The 19,214-nt window shown below is 53.7% G+C and overlaps 7 protein-coding genes across 7 annotated transcripts; 2 read left to right on the top strand and 5 right to left on the bottom strand.

Moving 5' to 3' along the window:
- Window positions 1–724: 724 nt before the first annotated feature.
- Window positions 725–1,934, bottom strand: BO85DRAFT_371674 (putative RAS small monomeric GTPase; the record flags this gene model as incomplete). The annotated part of the gene is made up of 5 exons (XM_025656007.1): window positions 725–1,044; window positions 1,107–1,541; window positions 1,625–1,641; window positions 1,720–1,768; window positions 1,880–1,934. The coding sequence occupies 5 exons, from the start codon at window positions 1,932–1,934 to the stop codon at window positions 725–727; spliced, it is 876 nt and encodes a 291-aa protein (XP_025516149.1).
- A 1,884-nt stretch (window positions 1,935–3,818) lies between these two features.
- On the top strand, window positions 3,819–6,660 carry lreA (GATA transcription factor LreA; the record flags this gene model as incomplete). Its single annotated transcript, XM_025656012.1, has 4 exons — window positions 3,819–4,623; window positions 4,693–4,787; window positions 4,868–5,306; window positions 5,360–6,660. The coding sequence occupies 4 exons, from the start codon at window positions 3,819–3,821 to the stop codon at window positions 6,658–6,660; spliced, it is 2,640 nt and encodes an 879-aa protein (XP_025516148.1).
- Window positions 6,661–7,276: 616 nt separating this feature from the next.
- BO85DRAFT_477831 (uncharacterized protein) lies at window positions 7,277–8,535 on the bottom strand (the record flags this gene model as incomplete). The annotated part of the gene is made up of 1 exon (XM_025662854.1): window positions 7,277–8,535. Exon 1 carries the CDS (start codon window positions 8,432–8,434, stop codon window positions 7,277–7,279), a length of 1,158 nt encoding a protein of 385 aa, XP_025516147.1. The 5' UTR covers window positions 8,435–8,535.
- A 453-nt stretch (window positions 8,536–8,988) lies between these two features.
- Window positions 8,989–9,844, top strand: BO85DRAFT_298478 (putative isochorismatase family hydrolase). The gene has a single exon (XM_025655325.1). It carries the CDS (start codon window positions 9,065–9,067, stop codon window positions 9,776–9,778), a length of 714 nt encoding a protein of 237 aa, XP_025516146.1. The 5' UTR covers window positions 8,989–9,064; the 3' UTR covers window positions 9,779–9,844.
- Window positions 9,763–11,218, bottom strand: BO85DRAFT_449328 (serum paraoxonase/arylesterase family protein). The gene is made up of 2 exons (XM_025660143.1): window positions 10,852–11,218; window positions 9,763–10,795 (listed from the first exon to the last, which is right to left on the bottom strand). Exons 1-2 carry the CDS (start codon window positions 11,158–11,160, stop codon window positions 9,863–9,865), a joined length of 1,242 nt encoding a protein of 413 aa, XP_025516145.1. The 5' UTR covers window positions 11,161–11,218; the 3' UTR covers window positions 9,763–9,862.
- A 336-nt stretch (window positions 11,219–11,554) lies between these two features.
- On the bottom strand, window positions 11,555–14,939 carry BO85DRAFT_449326 (ZZ type zinc finger domain protein). Its single transcript, XM_025660142.1, has 4 exons — window positions 14,435–14,939; window positions 13,327–14,161; window positions 13,064–13,275; window positions 11,555–13,012 (listed from the first exon to the last, which is right to left on the bottom strand). The coding sequence occupies exons 1-4, from the start codon at window positions 14,567–14,569 to the stop codon at window positions 11,747–11,749; spliced, it is 2,448 nt and encodes an 815-aa protein (XP_025516144.1). The 5' UTR covers window positions 14,570–14,939; the 3' UTR covers window positions 11,555–11,746.
- Window positions 14,940–16,634: 1,695 nt separating this feature from the next.
- On the bottom strand, window positions 16,635–19,145 carry BO85DRAFT_298446 (uncharacterized protein). The gene is made up of 2 exons (XM_025655324.1): window positions 18,410–19,145; window positions 16,635–18,338 (listed from the first exon to the last, which is right to left on the bottom strand). Exons 1-2 carry the CDS (start codon window positions 19,060–19,062, stop codon window positions 16,955–16,957), a joined length of 2,037 nt encoding a protein of 678 aa, XP_025516143.1. The 5' UTR covers window positions 19,063–19,145; the 3' UTR covers window positions 16,635–16,954.
- Between the last annotated feature and the right edge of the window lie 69 nt (window positions 19,146–19,214).

Genomic DNA, 19,214 nt, shown 5'->3' with positions numbered 1-19,214 from the left:
TCTACAATGTACCAATAGGTGCCCCATCGAAAGTGCCGAGTGTCGCTTAATTCCCGAAGCGGCTATACTACTCGGGATTGAACCTTGCACCTGAAGCACGATCGAGGCTGGTTCTTGCTTTCAGGGGTTCGACGATTGCAGAATATGCTGCCCATAGCCAAACATTGGAAATCGATTACAGATCGCTGATACATGCTACTCTCTCGGGTCTAGACCATGCGATAGTGTCAAGCCCGCCAGCTATGATAGCGTCATCCCGCAGTGCTCTACCAATCTTGACCCCACCACTACCGCTGCTGACATGGATGCACTCGGTTTTCCACTTCCGTCGGGATGTGGCAGGGCGACCATGTGTGCCGTGAGAGGTTGCTGATAAGATATAGCTATGCATTGTCTATCCCTTGTCGCCCGGGTTGCAAGTTAGTGCCCTGCACCGGATGAGCAAGCTCGCTGGTGACCTCATTGTTAATTAATCCATGCTCTGCTCCCGTGACAGCCATCGGATTCTACTAGCAGTCTCGTGTTTTCTCGAAGCATGCCGATCTATCCGTCTATGCAAACTACACGTCAAGGAAGTAGATGATGGAACTTGGCATTCGTGGATGCATCAACAGGTTCACGGTCGAGATTGAAGTCAGCTGAATAAGTAGTATACAAAAGGGGGTATAATGTTGAAATGTTAATACAAAGAAGGATGGACGACCGCGAGAGGCAGACCTGCAGCCTAACAACAACTCATGCGCTTCCATATGCTCGCCTTTGCAGGCTTGGATGGCTTGTTCTGCCCCGATCCTGATGCCTCTGGTTGAAGATGGCCTTTCTCGCCTGGATCCTGACGTGCACGTTTACCTCCAAAGAGCCCACGAAGACCACTCTGTCGTTTCTGTGTGCGCTTCTGCGATTCTCCCTTGCCTTCCTTGCTAACAACCGTGTCAGCAGGGGCTTTTGCAGCCGTCGAAGGCTCGCCCTTTTGAGCGGTTTGACTGGTCGGAGGACCCTTCTGGTAGTGTAGTCGACGGGCCTCGACAACCCGACGGACTAGGACTGCGAGAGTGTCAGCTTCTGGCAAGCGTATATACCCGGCTCGATCGTGGTGAGAGGCTTACGGGCAAAGGTTTCCTCGATGTTGACCATCTCCCTGGCGCTGGTCTCCATGAAACCGCAACCGTGTTTTCGGGCATACTCCAGGCCTTCCCGGGAACTAATGACTCTGTTGTCTTTGAGATCGCACTTGTTCCCTGCGACGATCTTGACCGGGGGTGGCATGCCCACATCGAGGCCCTCAGCACTGGCCCCCAACTCCTTGCGCAACCGATCATTGTCCTCAAGGCGTTGTTCGGTTTCGATCTCAATCATGTCCATGAAGTAGTCCAAAGCGCCTAAGCTCGATTTGTTGGTGATGTCGTACACCAGAAGAAAGGCGTCGGATCTCAGGTTGGAAGCCGCCCATAAGCCGCGATACTCTTCCTGGCCGGCCGTGTCGGTGATGGATAGGAAGTATGGCACGCCATCGACCACGCGCGTAACCGAGTATGAATCCTCTGCACGGTTCAGCCAGATCGCCCGATGTCAGTAATTGTGAAACTCGATATCGCTCAGAGCAAGACCAGCAAGGAGGGTATACCGATTGTAGGGTCGTATCTATCCCGTTGCTCTGGATTAGCATGACGGACGCTTCTCGTCGACGTTTGATGATCGGATTCTATCTGTAAGACTTACTCATGAATCCACTGACTCCGCACCAGGCGCAAGGTGATGGATGATTTTCCTAGCGGCCATCAGCGATAAGGTTCTTTCCCCCTTGTAGCCCCGCAGTCCCTGCGCCGGGATGATGAAAAGAACCATGGGGGGGTTCAATAGATGGGGTTGCACAGCATACCGCATCCACCATCGCCGCAGATGGTGATAGAGATCTTGTCGGTGGCGTCGGCCATGGTGAGGGAGTGCGGGTCGATAGATAGGTGTCGGGGATGCGCACGCGACGGCGGGTCCAGTAGTAACAAACAGAGAGAGACAAGGGTCAATGGTTGTGTAACGAGCGAATTTTGACCCTGAAGCTAGTCGGCTAACCGGATTCTCCTACCACCAACAGGTGGGTGTCGAAGTGTATCCCTTCGCAAGAAATGTTTTTTGAGTCCCGTCAAGTAGATGGAGATGCGACTGGACCCGAGAGGGGCATTACAGGGGGCAGTGTGAGGCGAGCTGTGTTGGTGTGGCCTGGCGGAACGGACAAGACACCGAGGTAGTTTGGGGATGAAAGTGAAAGAACCAGGGTATAAGAATGTGGACGAAGTTTATCTGGCAGAAGTTGCGACTCGAGTTTTTCAGGCACTGACTCGGAGTAAGGGGGAAAGAGAAGAATGGGAGAAAGGATTCCCAACGTGGGCAAATCTCAGACGCCGACGGAGCGAAGCGCCGCCCCTTTGGGGGTCCATTTCGGTGATTGCGGATGGCCGATCACTGGGTGGTGGTGATGTTGATGATAAATGATCGATTGATAAGAGAGAGAGAGTAGGATAGATTAATATATCTAGTGTGGATCAGGAGAATACAATTGATCGGGGGAATTAATCGTTGATGTCCAAAAAAAAACATTCAAGTGGATTTGACAGTACCATGGAGAAAATGATGAAGAGAGGGGGTCACCAGTACCCCGACATGCTGCAGACGCGGGCTGGAGCGTGCGGTACCTGGTACCTGTTCTAGACACATATTAAGTTAGGAAATAAATATGGGGAGTATGTTAGTGATTAAGTAGTAGTGGTATTATCATATGCTTTATTTATAACTTTTGACAAACAAATATCAATTCCCAATTACTTTCTTTCTACACTACTCCGTAGATACTTTTGTTTGCACAAAATTCCACCACCAGAATCTCCCCCCGAAGACTGACTGGTCCATCTGATGCCTCCATTGTTCTTTTTTATCAATTCCCTTCCTCTCAACTCTTTTAATTAACATCCTTTCGATCCATCACACCGACCAGCTTGACACATCATCCCGGAATCTTCTGGCCTCCCGGGGTCAATTGGCCCGCCCCGCCACTCGCCCGGCTGGTTTGTCCCTGCGATCCAATCGTTCATCTCTCTTCTCTTTCTTCCTTTCCACTTGGTGTGGATAGTAAGTAGTACTACTTTAGTACTTTAGTCCTGCTCCTAACCACAAGTACTTACTGCTACTACTACTGCACTGCGGCGAATACAATGAATGCCCCCATGTCTCGCAACTGACATCCACCACCATCTCTAACTATTTCCATTTCCTCGATTAATTCTCCGATTCCTGGGACACAGGAAAAAGCAGTACTTCCTTATATATTGAGGGAACCGCCATATTATTGATTGATTTGGTGATAATTAAAGTCCCGGCCGACCAGTGAATTGCTAGTCGTTTCCACTCTTTTTCGTCCGTCTCTTTTCAGCTGCTCACGCTTCATTGCTTTCCTTCCCCTCTTTTTATTTTATTTTTTCTTTTCTCCCCATCTCAGCGTTGGATTCATTCAGTTCTGTCCACGTCTGTCCACTTTATCTTCCATCGATCTCCGCTGCTTTTCCCTGAATCATTATTATTATTATTATTATTTTCCTACTGTTCCGATAGGCAGGGAACTGAGGAGAATCTGATTCGGACTACTTACTACTACTACTACTCTTCCTCCCACCCCCTAGTGTTTGTGTGACTGTCTAAGGTTTAGTTGTTATTCCCTAACTTGCTTCACATCAGCAGCCCATCTCGATGCGTCTTCCTCATTGGTCTCTTGCCGCTTCTCGATTCGATCGGACGTGAAGCTGTTCCAGGATTGTTTGTTGCGGGCCATGGAAGGCTTCGACGATGCCTTCTATCAGGCACACTATTCCATACCGGATCCCCAACTGGGCCCCGCCGCATCCTCTTCTTACTCCAATGCTGCCCCCCATCCGGCTTCTTTGATGTCTTACAATTCCACTCCCGGCCATTTCCCTCCCGGTTCCTTTGCCTATCCCGCCCAGCCCTCCGATCTGCTGGCTGCTGGCCTGCCCGCGGCTTTTGCATCGCATCCCGATAACTCTTTCTTTCAATCTCCGGTTCCTCATGCTCATCATCATGCTCATGCTTCTTCCCACACGCCCAGTTTCCCGGGGCATGTTCCCCACGCCATGCATCCCTACCATCCCCTGTCGGCCGCCGCGCAGACCATGCCAATGAGCTTGGACCAAGGAACTACCTTTCCTTACGATCCGGCCGTCTTTGGCGCTTCAATTGGACCGCTAGATCCCAGTCTAGAGCAGCATTCAGCGCCGCCGCCGCAGCAGCAGCAGCAGCAGCAGCAGCATCCTCACTTACCTTCCCAGACCGTCCATCTGGATCCTGGCGCAGCGTACGCGGTCGCTCAGATCCAGGAGTCCGCGACAAATACCTACTGGAATCAACAGACGACTCAAGATGTCACCGCCCAGGCACAGGCTGCAGGCCCGATCCGGGGATCAGCGGGGGACTTCTCCCGCGCAAGAGGGCCGTCCCAGGATCATCATCAACCGCTACCTCAAAGTCAGCCCTCGGACTTTCAGTCCTATACCCAACCGGCCAATCCAGCCGTTCCTCATCGCTTCATCCAGCCGAAGAGGTCGTCCCCAGTGAAGGGTGGGTTCTCCTCCAATCCAAGTCGAACCTGACCGGAAAAAGCTGATGCGGGTCTTCACATCCATAAAGCCTCTTTTCCACCCGAAGCCAAAGTGGAAGCTGGAAGTGACTCTCCATATGCTAGTATCTACTCGTCAAGTGGCTTCGATATCATGGGGGTTTTGGTAGGTTGAATCTGGTCGACCGCTTCCGCAGTAGCGTTCGCGTCTGGAAGACAATGCATGTGACTGACCTCCTCCACTAGGCCCAAGTGGTGTCCCGACCGAACCCTAAGATCAATATCGGGGCAGTTGACTTGTCGTGCGCATTTGTCCTCTGTGATATCACGCTGGAGGACCATCCAATCGTCTACGTCTCGGAGGCATTCGAGCGGCTCACAGGTTACACCAACCAGGAGATTGTCGGGCAGAACTGTCGGTTCCTCCAAGGGCCGGACGGGGTCGTTCAGCGGGGCATGCAACGCAAGTTCGTCGACGAGAACACGGCCTATCGCCTGCGCTCGACGATAGAGGAACGGACGGAGATCCAGGCAAGCATCATCAACTACCGCAAGGGCGGCCAGCCCTTTGTGAATCTCATCACGATGCTTCCGATCCGATGGGGCGGCAGCGACTACCGGTTCTACGTTGGGTTTCAGGTGGATCTGGTCGAGACGCCCGATGCAGTGACGCGACGGAATCCGAGTATGTCCTGTATGCGTGTTTTGGAGCTGCTAAGCTAATCGTACTGTTTGCAGATGGAACCTACATGATCAACTACCAGCGCAGTCAGTTACCGAGCTATGTGGTCCCGCCTGAAGTTTACCGCTCCAATCCGGATCTAGCGACTTTCTTTACCCCTGATCAGGTGTCTACGGTGTTGGAGAGCTTGCGCGGCACCGGCCCGTCGTACCGGCATTACCTGGACCGAGTGCTGGTGGAGAATATGGACGACATCATCCACGTTCTATCCTTTGAGGGAGAGTTTCTCTATCTGTCACCCTCGTGCCGGAAGGTACTGGAGTATGAGCCAGCTGAACTGGTCGGAAAGGGCCTATCAGCAGTGTGTCACCCCAGCGATATTGGTTCGGTCATTCGCGATCTACGAGCGCGCATCACCACCGAGCCCGTCAGCGTGGTGTATCGCATCCGGAAGAAGTACAGCGGGTATATCTGGTTTGAGAGCCATGGGTCATGGCATATTACCGATCGGGGGCGACAGTTCATGGTGCTTGGAGGGCGAGCACGTGCGGTGTACAATCTTGACCAGGTTGCTACGATTGGCCGGGGCGGGTTGGCGGAGAACGACATCTGGGCCAAGCTTTCGATGTCCGGGATCGTCCTTTTCATCTCTTCAAAAGCTCGGCCGGTTCTAGGTCGTGTGGCGGACGATGTCATTGGAAAGAGCATCCAAGATCTCACGGGAGCAGATACCCGGGCCCAGGTCATGGAGGCGCTGGACACAGCTCGTTCGGGACAACAGGTCTCATTTCTCCACAAGGTCCGCCACAAGAAGGGGCATATGCTGCCCGTGCAGACGACGTTAATACCGGGAGACAGCAAAGAAGGGGAGCGACCTTCTTTCCTGGTCGCTCAGTTACGGTTTCACCGGCCTCTGCCGAACGGCAGCCCGGATGACACAAGCTCCAGCGCCACGGACACAGGGCGAGACGCTGCTGGACAGACAGGGTCCAGCAGCCGGTTACCCTCCGGTAATCAGGAATTGATCCCACTACGCGAGCGCAGCCTCTTCTCCGAGCTAGCACCGACCAGGGGGTCCAGTTGGCAATTCGAGCTACGAGAACTGGAAAAGCAGAACCGCACATTATCGGACGAGGTACATCGACTCCTCACACGACGGAAAAAGCGCAAGCGCAAACAAAGCACAATCATAGTGGAGAAGAGCTGCGCGATGTGTCGAACAAAGAGCACGCCAGAATGGCGACGCGGACCCAGCGGCAATCGCGACCTCTGCAACAGTTGTGGCTTACGATGGGCAAAGCAGGTCCGCAATGCTGCACAGGGACAGACTACGGCAGCCCGAGGGAAACGGGCGTGATGATACCTATGTTATATTACCCCTTTTTTTTTACTCTATCTCTTTGGGTGGCTTCCTACGTTTTAGTGTGTGGCTGTCTGACTTGAATGTGATTTGAGTATGTTGAGCTATTCGCTATATATGATACAATGATACCTTGTGGGACTTGCTGGATCTGGGGGGAGGGATGAGAATGGCGTGACGAGTCACGATCAATCGATGGGTGGATGGATGGCGTCGGGGAGGAATCTGTGGACTTAATCGGAGGTGACCTGTACAGTGTATATTAGCTCTTTTATATGCTATGCATATTATCTAGGATATCAGTAAGTACTGGCCGGGGTTTATCGGTGATATGCCGGCAAGCCCTGTTAGCCCTGTGGCAAGATGACGAGTCAAAAATGATCGATAACTGTCTTGATTGACTAATGTACATATATGCAAGCAGATATATCCACATCCACCAACCCCATCTATCCATATGATACACATAGCAGTGAGCAGTATACAGAGTAGTAGTAGTAGTAGTAGTAGTAGTAGTAGTAGTAGTAGTAGTAGTAGTAGTAGTAGTAGTAGTAGTAGTAGTAGTAGTAGTAGTAGGTAGTATACATCAGCCCTGCCCTACTGTATACTCCTACTAATTCCCAGCAATCCACCTCTCCAACCACCTCCTCTCCTCCCTCTCGGCCTCCCAACCCTCCCTCACTCCCCCAACACCAACCCCCCCCCCTCCCCTCTCCTCCACCGCAATGCGCACCTCCTCCGCCTCCATCCCAGCCACGCCCCCACCCCTCCGAATCAACTCATCATCACAGGCCAAATACTCCGCATACCGTCTCAACCTCCCCCGATACACCACCCCGACCAACCACCCCGGTCTCTCATACGACCTCGCCAACCCCAACACCGCACAAGCCCGCATCACCTCCCCCGGCCCCGCACCCTCAATCCAACTCCTATCCACCATCCGCTTCAACACCCCCATCTCCTCCACAGACCCAACCTCTGGCGGCGTCACCGACCCCGTCCCAACAACCAACGCCTCCCGCTTCGCCCGCGCCCGCTTCTCCCTCTCTTTCTCCAGCTGTCGCGGAATCCGACACGTCAGGGGCGTGATAGCATTCCCCAGAGCAAGCACAGCCAGGGGCGTGAGTTCTCCGCAGATGATCAGGATGAGCGAGAAGGGGATCATGCGGCGGATGTCGTGCGCGGAGCGGCGGAGGAGTTGGAAGTGTGAGCGGTGGAGGTCGTTCGTTTGTAAGGTCTTGTAGAATGGAGTGCTGGTGGCATTTTGGGTAGCTGCTGCTGCTGCTGCTGGTGGTATCGAGCTCGGGATATAGGGTGATAGATTCAAGGTCCGTCGGAGGGGGATCGCGGCGCGGTAGTTGTGGTAGACGTTTTTCAGACCCGTTTTGTAGAAGGTGAGGTATGCGCGGCCGATGGTGATGTAGCGTTTTAGTTTGGAGGATGGGGGGAGAGAGGTATTTGGGGAGAGGGTGGGTGGGAGGGCGAGGGAGGCGGGTCGGGTGCTCGGGGGTGGGTTTAGGGTGGTGAGGATTGTTGTGGAGGTTGACGTTGATGGTGTAGTTGGGGTGGTGGTGGTGGATTGTGCGGCGGAGGGAGGGCGTGTGTGGGATTTGGTGTTGGTGTTGGTGTTGGATTTGGAGTGTGAGGCGTAGGAGCGTGTTGAGAGGAGGGTGTAGTTGTGGTGGATGAGGCGAGATGCGATGGTCGTGGTGAGTTGGGGATGCGGGCAATTGAGGAGAGCCCGTGGGGGGTGCAGCGCGGATGGCATTGCGCTGTTAATTTGATTGGATTTGATGGTCCAATTGATGGGTGGTATTTTGTGTAGAGTAGAGAGAGTGTATGGTGTCAAGAGGAAGAATTGGAGATGAAATGAAGATCCGACGAGATTCCGGGGAGATCTTGGTGTGAGTGCCTCAGGCATAAATGAGCTGCCTCGGCTCCCCGCGGGGACCGATGTTAGTATATCTTAGTTGCTAGTTCTATATACTCGAGCTGAATGGATAAATTCTCCTATAGTATATGCAATTGTTAGCAGAGTGGTATCTATTGCTATCATTAGTAGATGTTGTGTCAAGTCCGATGCCGGACAGTGACTACTCAGAGTGATCACTAGCAACACTGGGAGTTCAACAATTATGTAACTTTATATATTATCATGTAATCTAGTAGTAGTATAAATGTAACTAGCCTCATATTATACTACATATACAATCAAGATAGTGACTCACGATCACAGTTCAGTTGACAATTACATACTACTAGTCCATGACTCACCACCTCACTAGCAAGCAATGCTAGTACCCTAACTAGTAGTCTGGATTACTACTATATAATAACATACTTCTCCCACACGATCTTCACCACCACCACAACTCTTTTATAAATCACAACAACAACAATGTCCCAACTACTAACATTTACCCACCCCACCGCCCTCCTCCTAATCGACAACCAAAACGGCTTCACCCATCCAACCCACTGGGGCCCAACCCGCTCTAACCCCAACTACGAAGCCAACATCCAATCCCTCCTCACCACCTTTCGCAACACCCTCACCACCCCATCATCTCCACCATCATTTCAACAACAACAACAACATCAACATCTCCACGAAATAATCCACATCTTCCACTCCTCCACAACACCCACCTCCCCCCTACACCCAACCTACACCACTCCCACAGGGGAGCCAGGCATCGACCCCCTCCCGATGTGCAACCCACTTCCCACCGAGAAACAGATCTGGAAACATGTCAATTCCTCATTCATTGGCACCGAACTGGAAGAATATCTCCGCGAGAAGGAGATCCGGCAGTTGATTGTGGCCGGGTTGACGACGGATCATTGTGTGTCGACGACGGTGCGGATGGCGGCGAATTTGGGGGTGGTGGATAGGGTTAAATCATCAGAGAAGGAGGGAGGGGAGGAGGTGGTGGTGGATAAAGGACGGATTATTCTTGTTAGTGATGCCACTGCTACATTTGCCAAGGGGGGATGGGATGCCGAGACGGTGCATCAGGTGTCGGTTGCGAGTTTGGATGGGGAGTTTGCGGAGGTGAGAGGGGTGAGGGAGGTGGTGAGAGCGTTGGAGGAGTATTCTGCTTCGGGATAGGAGTAGAGTAGATCTTATTACTATATATAGAGGGTGTGGATTATGATGATTGTATCATAAGTCACTGATTAATCGCCAGCTACATTACAGGGTCACATCCACCGCAACCATACCCTCTGAAATGAATCCTGTCACGAACAATCTCGCCTTCTTCTGCTGCTGCTCTGGCAACGGAACCAGCACCGCCGCGCTGGCACTCCGGATGCGTGATCCATCGTCCTCAAAAAGCAGCCGGGTCTCCCATTCCGCGGGCGAAGTACCAGCCTTGCGCCGCGTATACCACACCATCGCGCCGTCCTTGCCTTTAGGATCAGTGCGCGTCTTGTCCAGGTCCACGCCGCGAAGTAGTCCAGCCTGGACATATCCGCTGGCATCGTCTGTGGCCGTTGCGTACGGGTCCTGGTAGTAAGTGGGATTGTCAATGGTGCTGTCAAAGGCGAACTCATCCACAACCGACAGCGTGTGGTCATCCTGCGGCCGCATACGCCACATGTAGCCGCCCCCGGCGCTGGTGAGAAGCACTTCCTCGCGCGACGAGCCATGTCCGAGACCGTTGGGGTTCCAGATGTGCTCGAAGGCCACGCTTGCCTTGCGTTCCGTGTCAGCTGGGACCGCGGCGAGACTGTCGACTTGGACGTGGATGACAGTGGACCATTTGGCGGCGGGGAGGATGTTCTCGACCGTGCGGAGAGCCCCGTCGCGGTAGCGGTGGTCGTTCGTGACGTAAAATGAATAAGGACTTTCGGCGTAGATGTCGTTGGGGGTGGCTACGAGCGGATGACGGATTGAGCGGACATGCCGGACGGTGCCGGAGTGCAGGACATGGTGGAAGAGCTCGACCTGCGAGCGGGCCTTGGGGATGTCCTTGAGGCCGGGGTGATAGTCCGGGTTGGCTAGGTGGTTCACGGCGAAGATGTAGACGGCGTCTGCGCGCTCCGGATCCTCAGTAACGTCGATGCCGTGGGTGATGAAGGGGCCGGAAAAGTTCTCGAATGTGAGACGGGTCGATTTCAGTGTCTGTCAAGCTGGATAAGTTTCTGGTAGCTGAATAGGAGTTGCACAGGGACACCTACCTGGGGGTCAATCACATGAATAGACCCCGTCGTGTCTGCAGGGCCTTCAAAGTTGACCAAGGGTGGAAACCAGCGGAACCGGGGCACAATCGAGTCCTCGCAGGCCGTAAAGAGCTGACCAGACGGATGGTGGTAATGCAGGTCCTCGCATTGGATGGTATCAGCAATTGGGTGGACAGGGTTACTCTGGGAGCTGCTTGTCTCGCTGGCTGAGCGGAATGCCCCCAGCACTTTAAGCTGGCGGGTCACTGGTCCATACAGCGAGGAGAACAGGACGGCGATAATCGCCAGGTTGATGTAGTTTTTCATCGTGATCAGCCTGTTGATGATTTGACATGTAGTGGGGGGGGGAGAAAAAGCAAAAAAGGACGAGGCAAAAGCAAACAAGGGAGGGGGGAAAGTAGGGAGGAGAATGGAAAAAAATAAAGCGGGGGGCCGAGGTTGGATGAACCAACCGAGTAGATACTCTGTAGCATCATCCTCACCATCACATATTGGAAAATGCGGGGATTGACTTTAAACAAACCTGTCATTGGCGAACCAGCAGCTGGCCATCCTCCACTGTGGACCGACCAGCCAGTCCAGCAGAGACGCCAGTGAAGATCGTCGCGGTAATCATCCATGGGTCAGGGTCGGAGTTACGGTCCAAGCTCCTAGTACGAGGTGGAAGGAAGTGAGTGAAGTGAAGTAGAGAAATGAGTGCATACATTCAAGCCTAATGCCGAGCTTACAGCCAATTCATCCTTCCCAGGGTTTTCCTTCGCCCACACGCAAATCAAGCTAAGTTAGCAAGTATTAAAAAACACACGCAGATTATTTCATCCTGTCCGATTGAAAAAAAGAACTCCTTTGTTTCCCCGTCCAAGAATCCGTAACTCATGGCCGCCGTCTTCGCTTAGCGCTGAGACTTGGCCTCCAGATATTCCTGGTCACTGGCGTCCAAGATGTCGTACTCCTCGTCCGTCAGCATACCCGCATCTGTCTCGTCCTCGCCCAGTGTCAGACTCTCCATGTCATCAAACACATCCTGCTCCGAAGCATTCGTCACCGACGGGGCGCTGGGGGCCGTCGTGGCCGCCTCGTGTGTGCTGGTCTCCGGAGACTCCTTGGCCAGCTTGGGGAAGATCATCTGGCTTCCTGCAGGCTCCGACTGGGCCTCCGGCTGAGGCTCGACAGTCTTCTCCAACTCCGGTTCCGGTACACTCACAGCGGGCGGCGGTATATCATCACGCACGCGCACGTCACACCACAGCCGGTGACCAAAAGGCATGCCGCTGGGCAGCTTCAGCCGCCAGTACGAGATGGCACTGCCCTGGCGGCTCGGGGTCCTGAGTGTCACGGTAAAGTCCGCACTGTGACCTGGCTCAAGCGGCTCCGAGAGCTTATTGCTCTCCATGGCAGCCGAAATGGCATCCATGCTCAATGGGTGGCTGGTATTTACGTTGAACATCGAATCGCCTCCGACGAACCGCACATCCGTGCCGGCAGGCCAGCTCAATGGGCCGGGGTTGAAGAGGGTCCAGGTCTGCTCAAAGGCGGTGTTGGGCGGCAGCGTGGTGTCATCCGGCACAGTGTCCCGGATGAAGAAGGCTTGATAGCCCGAGGCCGGGTCAGCTGATGTCGGCTGTTCGACCTGGACCGGCTGCTGTGCAACGGGAGTCGGCTGTTCCACCGGGGCAGGCTCTTGGATAGGCTCTGCTTCCAGCTTGGGTGTTCCCTGAACCGGCTCGACCGGAACGCTGGCTTGGGTGGAAGTGGATTTCTGGGCACGGTCGCCCAGGGCGCAAGTGGCTCCACGGTCTTCGTGGACAGTGCTAACAGAGACGTTGTGCACAGGTGTCTTCAGCATGACCATGGGGTGAGTGCGGTTGTGAGTGTTGGTCGGGTGCACCTCACACTTGGCGCAGAAGTCTGTGTCGTGACACACAGAGCACTTGTAGCGAGTGCCTGTGATGAAGCTAGGGCATGGCCTGTTCCTGCACAGAGGGCCGTCGCAGTAGATGCCGTAATGCACCTCATAGCTTTGCAGGGGCTCGGCGATTGCGTCATAAATCGGCGCAAACCGATGACCCGGGTGGTTTTGGGCTGCCTCCTGGTGACACTCCGAGCAGTAGTCCCAATCTGGGCAGGTCAGGCACTTGTGCCGGACGCCAATAATACGCTAAGGTAACGGTTAGCATTGAGGCAGTCAAAAGAATAGTTTACAACCAACCTTTTCACACCCGTCGCAGATAGCTGCGTGGTGGTGGTGACGTCCAGGTTTGCAGCGAGATTGCACCAGACTCTTCAGGCAGAACTGACGATCATGAAGCAGCTTGAAGGTGTGGGCGGGGTGATGGCCGTGTGTGTCTCTGAGGAGACAAGTGATGCAAATGTCATAGTCATCGCAGTCAGCGCAGGAAACCATCTTGGTTTCATCGAGTTCTGTTGGAGTTAGTAAATACTGACAACCTTCTGTCGAGGAAAAGGACATACCCTTAAGGCAATCATTGCAGATGCGTTCCTGAGTGCTCTCGGGAAGTTCGGGAGCAGCAACAGCAGGGACTGGAGTAGTCTCAGACACCAGCTCTGGCACGGACTCTTCGAAGGTCTCTTCTTCTTCCTCTTCTGGTTCAGGCTCCTCACGAGCCTTGCGGGGCTGAACCGTCTCCGTGGTGCTGTTGGTGACCTGGCCGTCCTTGACAAGACGTTTAATCAACCAGTGTTCGTCATCCAGACAAGCCACACTGGCCTCGACACACTGGAGACACAAGTCATAGTCGCCATCGTCACAGATGCTGCAATGATAGTGCTCGTTCGGAATGGAGCGGCCGCAGTGGTTGCAGTCAATGCAGAAGACCCCATTGGGCGATGCGTGCGACACCACTGGCATGTCCAAGCTGTCCTGACCCAAGACGAAGTCACGGAACTGAGGCTCAGTCGTCTCAGGGGCCGACCACTGGGCGGACCGAGACTCAGCAGGGATGGTGCCGTTGGCGACCTCGGGCAGAGCCGAGGCAGATAGGGACGCACTAGCAGGAACACTTTCAACTTGAGACTCAGGGAGAGGAGCACCCAAGACAGTCTCGAGGTAACTGTACCTTGACGCATTCTGTTGTTCGGGGAGGTCTGCAGCCAGCTGCGACTGGGAGGCGGGCTCCTCAGCCGTTGTGGCCTTGATCCGCAGCTTCAGTTTAGCCTTGGCAGCGCGATAGAGCTGCTTGTAGACAGCGGGGTTCTCGCTATCTAGCTGAATATAGCAGCCGGCGCTGTCGGAATAACGTTCAAAGATGACGTTAACATCTTCGGGAACGCCAAGGAGCTGGCGGAGCTGTTACAGATAAGAGACGTCAGCATGAATTGCGAAATCGTTGCGATATTGCCATCCCGTATTATTTTCATCTCCTTGCACAGAAATGATTCGCAGGTAACGCGGAATAAAAAAGAAATATTTCATCACACATATGGAGCAAGGAGGTGAACACGTGAGCACACTCAGTTGCATTGAGGAAATAAATGATGGGGGTTGGCTATGATTTTTGATGGGGGAGGGGGCCCAAAGGACCCGTAGCTCCGATCGGAGCTTGAGTGGGGACGAACATACATTCTGGGGAAGCGTGCGAGCTCCGAGCTCTCGCAGAGGAAGCTTGAAGCGTCGAGTATTTTCATTGTAGAGCACTTTGACGGTGATGAGAGAACTGGGGCCCACGGGAGCCGTTGCGGGTGCAGGAGAAGCCATGGTGTCCAGAAGGATGATTGCTTCTTCCTGTTGCTCTGGCTTAAATTTCCCTCTGGCGTGATTTAAGCAGGGATTCCGAGAGATAAGCAAAAAAGGACGCTAATTCGGGAGCGGTAAGCTAGGCGATGGATGGTAGGAAGTACGTCAAGCCAGTGATAGATAACGGTGACAGTGGTGTTTGTCCCCGTTGGAAGGTTAACGAGGAAACCCGAATGGAAAGGATGGGTGAGATGGGGTGTAGTTTTTAAACTAGTAGACTAAATAGAAGGAAGGGAGGGGGGAATGGTGGGATAATAATGTAGATGAGGGGGGGTGTGGGAGGATGGCAAGGTAAATGGTAAGAAGAAGGAATAAGTGAAAAGGGAAAAAAAAGAGGAGACGGAAGATCGGGAGAGGAGAATTATTGAGGATGGATGGATGATGAGGAGAGAGGGGGGGAAGAGATGAGGAGAGAGCAAACGAGTTCTACCCAGAGGTAATTAAAGAGGGAGAGAGAGAGAGGGAGAGAGAGGGAGAGGGAGAGGCTGCCTGGAGGTCAGCTGCTGCTTCGCTGCTGCATCCGGCCGAGGCGGTGAAGGTCCGCGGCCATTGGCGGATGCTAACAGCTTTGGTAACTTGCTCCGGACTAGCAGTTAGTTCGTTAGCAGTAAAAGCAGTTCAAACTACCGGAGTACTTTTCATAGTTAGTTAACTGCGTTTAGTTACTTGCCCGGTACCTTGTCCGGCCCGTCGGTCGCGATGCTTCTTCCCCGTACTCTCATGTAGATGCAACTCTTAGTCTTACTTAGTCCTCCTTCTCTTGCATCCTCGGTGGAGTCTTCCTGCTGCAGAATGAGGCATTGCTCTGTTGGCTACGTAGGTGCCTAAACCCTTCCCTTCCTTCCCATCCTTCCTTTTCCCTTCCCACCTCGTCACCAACCCTCCTAAAGCACAGGCGCCATGATTTCATCACGACATGGATGTTCCCCTCATGCCACCGACCAACAATCCTTTCCCCCACAGCCTCAGATGCTGCTTGCTGATCAGGGTGCTTACGCCTGGGCCGTTAAATCCATCCATCCATTCACACCTTCCCTTCCCCCCCAAGATTTACTTCTGCTATTTTTCCCTACGAGATGATCGGCTATTACGGCTTCTTTTCCAGGCCTCCCTACTTTTTTTGTAGCCCGAGGGAATTGACGCTCCTTGACGTGCTGCCTGACGTCACGTCACACCTTCGAAACCGTCCAGGCCCATCCCCGGCCCCTTCGCTTCCCAACCCGAGGTCTGGTCTAGTCTATCTATCTACTTTTTTGGTTTGACCGGTACGGACAACACAGCTCTTCAACTGCAAACTATCTTTGGGATCGTATTTTTTATTGCTTTTGTAGACAAGAGGACGCCACCCCACAACTCGGCCTCCTCATCCGTGTCAATCAACTAATCTCAAAACGAGCGCAGTGAAACACACGCACACGCACACACATACACACACGCAGAGCTCATCGCAGACAGGGGGGAAGCGGGGAGGAGGAAGAGGAGGCACACCGCATTACGTTCATGGAAACCAGGATGCAAAACAAGCGTGGTCAGAGACATCATACGGGTATTCGCATGGACAGCCCACCGGAAGAGCGACCCTGGCGCCGCCGACAGGGTGCGTAGGAACATCACCGCACCCTTGGTCCCGGTTCTTTCCCCTCCCGACTCTGAGCCCGCTGCCTTTCAACGTCATGAGTATATCGAAGAAGATGGTATCCGTACATCGCGGAAGACTTCGGCAGGCATAAGCTAAACGGCACAGCAGGGAAGCGACGGCAGCCAAGCAAACTAAGGAAAAAGAAAGCATGAAAAAGCGGAAACACAAGAAACAAGAAAAAGGAAACATGTAACGGAAAACGTAGGCAGAAAAGAAAAAAAAAATGGTTGATGAGAAGAAGCAGGGGTAAAAATAGAACAGCACAGCAAGACGATCGCTAGTAATGCATGGAATCCTTATCTAACCACAATCAGAGACGGAACTAGGAGAGCACGATGCTCCGGCCACACTAGACCTCAACAAGAAAGGAAAGGCACAGGCTATGAGGCAATGGGAGGTCGTCATATTGGGATCAACAACAAATTTGCCGCTTTTCCATGAGGCAAACAAGAAAAAGAAAAGAAAAATGTCAATGATCAAGGTAAATACGAAGCGAAGGCGGATAATTGAAGGACAACAATAATGAGTATGGAACTGAAACAAAGGCGGATTAAAGGGGCAAGATAAGGCGTAGACCAAGGCGGAAGGGGGAAAAGTAAACATAGCGTCAAAAAAATGAACACAGAAAGAAATTGAATTTTTGAAACCGAACATAAAGGCAGGGAGAAGACATTCCTTGAGGCCGGGCATCACCCACAAGCCTCGATTCATTGAGAGCCGTAGTAAACACTGCCTTGAGATTGGGGATAGTAGTACGTTGTACCAGGGGGCGTCATCATGCCGCCCATGCCCATGACACCGCCGGCCCCGGGCGCATTCGGCATTCCATAGGAGGAGTTTGGATACATTTGGTTAGCATCGTAGAAATACACCGTACCACCTGCTTCGTGTGCGACCGTGCCCGGTTGAGCCGGTTGCTCGCCCGACGTGTGCGCACCGGGCACCATATACGGCACCTGTTGCCCCGGAGGGAAGGGAGGCACAGAGGTGCCGGGCCCTACTGCGGCATTGTACGGGGGGAATTCGGTCCCGGTAACAGAATAGTAAACGGCGCCAGGTGGGTAAGAACTGGGATAGAATGCTTGTGGCTGTTGAAAACCATATGGCTGGAAGGGTTGGGCATGGATTGCACGCTCGGGTATATGGGATAAGGGTGTCACCGACGAGTGAGCCGATGCAGCATAGCCGGGCGCATCTGAGCCATAGACGGGCCCGTTTCCAGGCATCGGGACCTGATGATGGAATGGCTGCTCCTGCTGCGGCTGAGGAGGGTTGTATGGAAAGCTTGCTGGCGTCTCAATGTCGGCTACAGAGACGGCCTTCTGGGGACGAGGTTGGTGCATCGGTATGGGCGCCGGACGGCTCTCCCGGAACACTGGAGGTTGAGGCTGTGGTTGTAGAGGAGGAACTGCTGTAGGAGGGCCGGGTGGCGGGGGTGGTAGTCCGGCTGGTGGTCTTGGAGGTGGAGGTAAACGGACAACGGGCTTACCGTTGTCTGTGGCCACGATCGTCTGCCTGGAGAGAACCGAGGCTGCCGGCGAGTGGTATCCTTCTTGCGAGGGCGCCTTGCCGAAGGACGACCTCCTACTGATGCTAACGCTTGGAGTGTATGTGGAACCTGCATAGATACTAGGCCGTCGTCCTGGAAAGAATCCGCTTCGGCGCCCACGGAAGGCCTGTTGATTGGGCCGGAGCGCCCGCGGGATGAAGATGAAAGATCGCTCTGTCGCGGGGAAGATATAACGCGCAGGCTGCCCGGGAAGCGAGATTCGGACAGGTTTATCGCGGCGCAGAGGAGGACGGTGCTGTGGTAAACGGGTGTGTTGCTTCTTTGGAACATTAGGGTATGAGATGGGTTGAGCCATGCCCGGTAAGTAGACCACGACAGGCACATTCCCTATCATTGTAGTACTCGAGAATGATCTATTGGGCGGGGACGATCGAGGAGCTGTAGGAACTGGCTTGGGGGGATAAGTTGGGAGAGTCGCAGGCGCCGCAGGCACTTTCAAGACGGGTGCATCATCTCCAGCAACAGTATCATGCAGATCGTGCGTCCACTTGTTTTCGCTGGCATCTGATTTGACCTGGTTCCTGCAAGCAGTTAGCATGAGTGTTCTGTCTGCCTTAAAAGTGAAAGAGCTAGAAGTTAGGCTCAAGCGTACTTGCGCACATTGCCGTCCACGATGAGACCGTATGGTCTCGACTTGGACTTAGCAAATGATTTGTGACCGTTGGCTGCAGTATCGGTCGAGCGTTTGTCGTGAAGGAAGAAGCTTCCTCGGGTGGGCACGAATGCTGGGTTTTCCTCCTTTTCCTTTGTATACTTCTCATTATCACGACGCCTCCTGTCCGTCAGGCTGTCTTGTTTTGGCTCTGCCGGAGGCGCCGACGGAGTCCTCCCAGTTTGCTGGCCAAGCTCTCCCTTCAGGTCGTCAAAGTGGATTTCGGCCGCCCCAGTTATCTTGTCCGACAGTCTCATTCCGTTCATCATCGCTTCAGTATCAGACATGACCGGTCCCGTGTGGCGTTTCCCGGGCGAGGTTGAATGGCGGCGCCCGAGCTTCTGGCTTCCGGCAGGCATACGGCCGTTGAGCTGGGGAGGGTGAGTATTGCCCGCATCCCGGGTCACAGACGCCTCATCATCACTCTCATCGCTGCCCTCGCCATCGGCATCCTCCTCATCGGGATGACTGATAATGGATCCTTCGCTTAGGGAGTCGTCCTCCAGTTCTCCATCTAGTGAGCCCTCATCTTCGCCCTCTTCGTCCCTCCTTCGGCGGCGACTAGCACCGATGTTGTGTCGTCGTGGAGCCATGGTAAAAGGAGGGAAAATAGAAAGCAAAAAATCACAGTAAAGGTTGGATTCGAGGTATGCTGGGGTGAATCGTCGTGGTGGTGGGAAAGGGCGTCAAAGTGCACCGACCAGCAGCGGCGAGAGCGGCGGGTTGCAAGACAGAGAGGATGGGT

Source organism: Aspergillus piperis, assembly GCF_003184755.1.
Source record: "Aspergillus piperis CBS 112811 unplaced genomic scaffold BO85scaffold_8, whole genome shotgun sequence".
Taxonomy (NCBI): Eukaryota; Fungi; Ascomycota; class Eurotiomycetes; order Eurotiales; family Aspergillaceae; genus Aspergillus; species Aspergillus piperis.
The sequence above is the reverse complement of the archived record's forward strand: the minus strand, read 5'-3'. Positions and strand labels throughout refer to the sequence as shown.